Source organism: Erythranthe guttata, chromosome 4 (genome assembly GCF_056151865.1).
Source record: "Erythranthe guttata isolate IM_541 chromosome 4, IM_541, whole genome shotgun sequence".
Lineage (NCBI taxonomy): Eukaryota > Viridiplantae > Streptophyta > Magnoliopsida > Lamiales > Phrymaceae > Erythranthe > Erythranthe guttata.
In genome coordinates, this window is record NC_142536.1 from 10,806,858 (window position 1) to 10,813,768 (window position 6,911).

At 37.3% G+C, this 6,911-nt stretch overlaps 1 protein-coding gene across 1 annotated transcript; it reads left to right on the plus strand.

Moving 5' to 3' along the window:
* The first annotated feature begins 5,526 nt into the window (after positions 1–5,526).
* On the plus strand, positions 5,527–6,523 carry LOC148771122 (uncharacterized). Its single transcript, XM_088816846.1, has one exon. It carries the CDS (start codon positions 5,557–5,559, stop codon positions 6,112–6,114), a length of 558 nt encoding a protein of 185 aa, XP_088672972.1. The 5' UTR covers positions 5,527–5,556; the 3' UTR covers positions 6,115–6,523.
* Positions 6,524–6,911: the final 388 nt, after the last annotated feature.

Sequence of the window (6,911 nt, forward strand, 5' to 3'; positions counted from 1 at the left end):
GACTCCATGGAATTCCGACGGCTATTATTTCGGATCGAGACCCACGGTTCACTTCAAGGTTCTGGAAAAGTTTACACGGAACTCTTGGAACCAAGTTATCATTCAGCACAGCCTTTCATCCCCAAACTGATGGCCAGTCGGAACGCACGATTAAAACCCTTGAGGACCTACTTCGAGCCTGTATACTCGACTTTGGAGGCAACTGGGAATCTCGACTACCGTTGATCGAATTTGCATATAATAATAGCTTCCAATCATCAATCGGAATGGCGCCCTACGAAGCACTTTATGGACGCAAGTGCCGATCTCCCCTTTACTGGGATGAAGTTGGGGAGAGAAAACTTCTCGGACCCGACTTAGTTCAACAAACGGTGAATCTAGTTCGAGACATCCGAGAAAATATGCGAGTTGCCCAAAACCGACAACAAAGCTACGCTAATAATAGGAGGCGAGATTTGGAATTCGAAGTCGGAAGTTTAGTATTCCTAAAAGTAGCCCCTTTTAAAGGAATTTTGCGATTCGAAAACCGAGGCAAACTATCTCCGCGATATATCGGACCGTTCGAAATACTCGAAAGAATAGGCAGTCGCGCTTACCGTCTAGCACTTCCACCTAACCTATCCCGAATCCACAACGTATTCCACGTCTCCATGCTTCGCAAATACATTCCCAGCCCCGAACACGTTCTCAAGGCCGAACCTATTGAGCTAAATCCGAACCTTTCCTACGAAGAAAAACCCCTCCGAATTCTCGACTCCAAAACCAAGACACTCCGAAACCGCGAGATTCACCTAGTCAAAGTGCAGTGGCACAACCACACACCCGAAGAAGCCACATGGGAACGCGAATCAGAAATGAGAAGTCTCTATCCCGAATTATTCGGGACAGGTAACAAATTTTGGGGACAAAATTTTTAAGGGGGGAAGATTGTAACACCCCACGTGTTCAAAACACGATAATAAAAACTCTAGTCACGTAAATACTAAATTTTACCAAAAATAGGGCTATACGTGAATTATTGATATCCGAATTATTAGATATCAAATTTATTACGTGACCTTATGTGCCTATGTGTTTCGGTAATTATGCATGCATATTAGGAATTATCATAATATATAATATATGAATATATGTATGTGTGTGCCGTGTATGTGTGTGTAATTAGGGGTGGATTATTAATTAATTAGAAAATAAATAAATGATTATCCTAAAGCCTAGCCTAACCCCTATTAACCCAATCCTACACTCCATCTCTAGCATGCTTAACTAGAAGGTCAAGAGTCCCTCTCTCCCCCTCATTTCGGCTGCACCCAAACCCCCTCCTTCTTCATTGTTCTTTCCTCTTTCAAACCACCGAAACCACCATTGATAGCAGCTCCACCAAAGCTCGAACCACCCCCAAAATCAGCAAGATACTTCTCAAACCAACCATGAGAATTCCCTATCTCACCCTTGCCCTTGAATTCTCCAAGAACACTATAAATACATGGTGCCCCTTCACGAATGAGAACACTTCTCACCTTGAAATCTACACCGTGTCATTCCACATTAAGGTAGCTTGGCTAAATCTGCAAGCTTGAAGAAGGTAAGAAGCTGCCATCCCAAGTTCTTCCACCTCTTCTTTCTTCTTCGTTCTTCCCTTCTAACTTTCGGTTTTTCTTTGAAGGTTCCCAAGAACCTTTCCCCTCTTCATCTAGCTTTCTTTCCCTTTGTTTTTTCAAGGTAAGGAATCGAAATCCTTGCTGCAAATGGAGGTATCAAGTACAAAAGATAAAAATTTCGAAATTAATTAAAAGACACCCCTAATTCTTGTTTTGTGTTAATTCTTGTATTTACTTGTTCCTTTTCGTTAGTTCATATGATTTATTTTATTGCATGTATGATCAGAGGTCTTAAATGGTAGATTTGAGTCGATTACCTTCATAGATGTTTCGGTTCTTTCGAAAAATTGTGAAAAAAATTGAATTTGGAAAAGTTTTGGGGTTGCATGTGTAAATCGGCATATTTTCGGGTCAGATCTGCAAGTTGTGAGAAGTCAGATTCATATAAGTTTCAAAAATGATTTTTAGCATTTATTGAACTGAAATTTCAGATTTAGGGAAATTTTTAAGAAAAGAGTAATTTTTGAACTTCTAGTGGCCTTGCATGTATGGATCTAAAAGTTTTGGGGTGGAAAATGGAATTTTCAAAGTTGTTGCATAAACTAAAATCTTAATTTCGTTTTCTGCATATTTTTGAATAATGATTTCGGATTTTTGGGGAATTTTCTTGAAAAAGTGGATTTTGAAATCATAGTATTGTTGCATGTGTTATTTGAAAGAGTTTTGGGGTAAATCTGTAATTTTTGGAGAATTGGTTCCAATTAGAATTCCAGGTTTGTTTTCCAGCATTTGGTAAAGGGTAATATTCAGTTTAAAAGGGGTTTACTAAAAAAAAAAAAAAAAAAAAGGGAGTTTGTGCATTTTAGAGGTCTTGCATGTCTAGATCTAGAGAAGCTAGGGTGAATTATGTAATTTCCGGAAATTTTGCATCAAATCAATTTTAACTGAGTTTTCTGCATTAATCTGAATTTAAGTTAAGTTAAGGGTCGATTTTCATGAAAGTATGAATTTTTGAACTTTAGGGTATATTGCATGTATGAGTCTTGAACTTTGGGGGCATAACTGTAATTTTCAGAAGTTCAGGGGTGTTGTGCTGAAAACCCGAAACCTCCAAAACTAATATGGTTCCTTGATCTTGGAATTTAATTGAAATTAGGTAGCTTAAGGAAAGATAGAAGATAGGTTGATCCTTAATAAGTGGGTGTTATATTCTTGGATGAATATGTGTGAATACACAATTTGATCATGGTTAGTCTTTTGTGAAATATGTGTTTAATTGTCACTTGATTGATATTTGTGATGTTTTGTGACTTTTATATTTCTTATGGGCTATTGTGGAATATTGATAACCTTATGTACTCAACCGAAATTCTTAATACTTCTGCCGTGCCATTTTGTAATTAAATGAAATAAATTGGGGAATTAATGAAATACTTAGAAAAGATGAGAAAGGATACGGGGGGCCGGTATTCCAACCATAGATACTATAGTTGGGTGGTTTGATTCCACCAAAACGGGCTCAGAATAATCTTCTCGTGTTCTAAGTAAAGAAGTTGATTTCTCATCGGATCCGATAAAAATGAAGATTTCTTATGTTTCTATAGTTAATGAACTATATGTACTAGAAATGTAAATTGTGTTAATTGTTGTTGCGCTTGTGCTATTATTATATAGTATATGTAGTACGACTATATTTTTAAATTCTTGGTATCTTTCGATAACCTTACTGAGCTTTGTTAGCTCATATAGATATTCTCCGTTTGCAGGTACTAGTACTACTCACTCCACCGGATTGGACTAGTCGACGCTTCGAGAGGACGATTCCGGGTTTTTGGTTCGTATGGAGGATCTACTTATAATGCTTGTAGTGTTATCTTTTGTGTACATTGTCCTTAGGACAATTACGATTTCTATAGTAGCTCATGTGTATTATTATCCGTGGTAAAGGAGACTAAGTTCTCCGAATGTGGGCCCCTTTTTGTTAAACTATGGTCCACCTATTAATATGTAGTTTTAATGATGGACTTTAACTCTTTTCCTATGTTTTATCAAGGTGACACCACATAGAAGTCTATATTACGAAATTATTGGGTAATTAGACGTATACTCTACCATCCCACTAAATCACTTCGCCGAAACGCTTTTTCGAAGCCGTCTCCATCTCCAAATTCCAAACCTCAAAGGAAATAATAATAGTATGAAATCGGTCTCCTAAACCCCGTACCCACATACCCATATACTTAAATAATACCTTAAAAGCTTCCGTGCATGGCAAACTCTCTCGGTTTGCTATACGTATACTAGGGGGTGTCACAGGCCGTGTATGTATTTGTGTCATATGTGTGATTTAATTAGTCTATGTGATAATATGTGGTTAGTAAATCTTGGTGTTATTTTATTCTGACATATTTGTGGTGTTTGAACTGTAATAGGATTATGGTCTAAGTGTTCATGTCCATGCATAACACGTGTTTTGAAAATTGGAAGATTAATGGAATGTTTGGGTAATAAACGAATCGGATACGGTGGGCCGGTATCCAACTAGGGTTGAGAGGAGTGATACGAGTGATATGAGTGATATTGGATCCATAGACGGGCTCGAAACGGTTTATTATCCGAATATAGAAATTAATCTTTCACGGATCCGACAAAATGAAAAATGAATTTTAACATGCATTGCATTCACATGCATTTTGGTTATTTTGCAGAATAAAGTGAATTATGTGGGTATAGTGTGCTTTTATGACTTATGTGTAATAATGTGCTTTTGTGACTCGTGTGTTGTCATATATTATCTCGTGTTTAGATTGTCACGTTGGGATTCCGATAAGGATCCTGTTGCATTGCATTTATATGCGTGAAGTGTTAAATTGATACTAAAGAGACTTTATGTCCGCAAGTAATATGAGGATTTTATATTCGTATAATATGAAAGAGGACTGTGTGTCCAATATACCAAGATTGAGGTAAACAGTATTATATGTTTATATGTAGAGCTATATGTTCGACTATGTTTTATGATAATATTCATGCTTCGTGGTTCTTAATTTTGAAGAATATAAGTACTGTATTTGTATGTGATGTTATGTGCTTTCACTTATGTGATCTAATGTCTTGGTCTAAACGAATAAATTGAATATAGAGGACATAGTTGAAGCTTTAGGATTATCCCTACACGAAAGAACATAGAGACGAGGACTTTAGGGATCCTATAGGACGTGAGTGACACGTTGAGAGAGGCGTGAGTATCGTCAGGCCAATGTTCTTACTGAGCCAGTGGTTGGGCTCACGCTTTATGCGAATTTCCCCTTTTCAGGTTCTCGAAGTAATCAGAGTGCGCAGCGGAGCGGAGTTCGAGGAATCACGAACCTTGATGCCTTGCATGTCTTACCCGGATTTCGTAAAAGATCATGTTTTCACTTTCACATGTAAACAAAAGGTCTTATGTACAAAAATTGGAGATTTTCATGATTATATTTTACTCTGATTTAGGAATCTAGTCTATTAAACGGGGGTATTTAAATCAAGTTTATTTTCCTTCCGCTGTCTTACAAGTGTTTTCTAAACCCCGATGATGTTTAGGTAGCACTCTTTATGAAAATCGTAACTTTGAGTTGTGGGTATATTTAAAGTAAAGAAAAATGATTTGATAAGGTTTTCTCAAAGTTCAAATTGAATTCGAAATTTTTAATGAAGTCTACTCAAATATTTCTTCTTTAACTAAAATTCATGGAGGGTGTTACAACTTATGGTTCATTAAGCTCAATGCTGTCACGTAGTGGTATCGGCTGGAATGACTCATCATCTACGATTGATGTGCAAGATGATGAGGCATGGAATGACTACGTCAAGGTATAATTTATGTTATTATAAGTTATAAAAAGTATGCATTTAATGACATTTGCTAAGTTATAAAATACGTTAACATTTTTAGACCGACCCAGCTGCCCGTACTATGCGCTACAAGGCATGGCCTTACTACAAGGGCTGGCTTGTCATATTTGGCAAAGACCGGGCCACTGGGGAGCATGCCGAGGCCTTCGTTGAAGCTGTGAATGACTTAATTGGTTCTTCGAAGGGAAAAGAACCGACAAGTGTTGGTGGTGGAAATGTTTCTTTAGGAGACGCATCGATTGATGGTGACGGTACTTCATTTGTGTCTACCGGAGGAGAGAGTGCAATTAGCCCTAAAACCACTCGTAAAACGAAGAAGAAAAGGGCCCGCGCTAATGACGTAGACCTTCAATTGGTTGAGATGATGGCGAAGTTCTTCGAAAAAGCCGACGAAAAATTGGGACACCTTGTGAAAAGGGTTGGTTTTGAGTTCAATGTGTCGGAATCGAGGAAAAAGGTTTTCGATGCCCTTAACTCATTCGAATACTTGTCTGGCGAGGACAAACTGCATGTGACGAAGGTCCTATGTGAAACGACCAAGGACATGGACATCTTCTTCGGTGTCAACGACGAACACAAGGAGCTAATGGTGGCGATGATTCTTCAAGGGCGTTATTAAATTAAAATAATGAAAAATTGTTCGAACTACTAGTAATCGTAAAAATATTATTCCAACGTGTCTATCGCCATTTTTTGATGTAGTATAGGCGACGCGCAACCTCAAAAACCTTATTATTCGCTCACTTTTGTGGTAATGTTTGGTGAAGTATGTAATGATATATGGACGTAGTGTGTTTGTACTAAATACTTTTTGTAGGATTAACGGTTCAAATTTTTTGATGTAGTAGTTGTGAAATGTATTATTCCAGCTATTTTTTTTTTCATATACACCATCAATAGAACAAATAAACAAGGTAGATCAATAAAAATATGTAGGAGCAACAAAATAAGATTAATAGACCAATGAACACACAATGGCCAAAATAAACTGGACTCTCGTATTAATACAATTTAGAAAGAGAAGTGTTTACAATCATTGACATATTTTTAATTCGAAAAAAAGGACACAACAACACACACCCGAAACATTCTAGAATTATATAAATAATGCCGATTGGAAAATTAGATTTTGGTTTTATCAAATAGTCCTCTCATATCTCCGGGTTATTCGAACAAATTAAGGTAGCTGTCTTAGCTTTTTTTGGATAAGTTCGATTGTTACCAGATTTCGGACTCGGAGTTGGGTGGGTCTGTATCCCGGCAGCACCACAGTTGAAAGAGTTCGCGTCACTATAAATTTTTTTTGATGAACCCTCGGAGTCAGAGTAGTAATTCAAATAGTCGGAAATGTTGAATTCCTTACTCTTTTCCGAAGTAGACGAAATATTGACGACAAAAATTATACCTTTTTCAGCT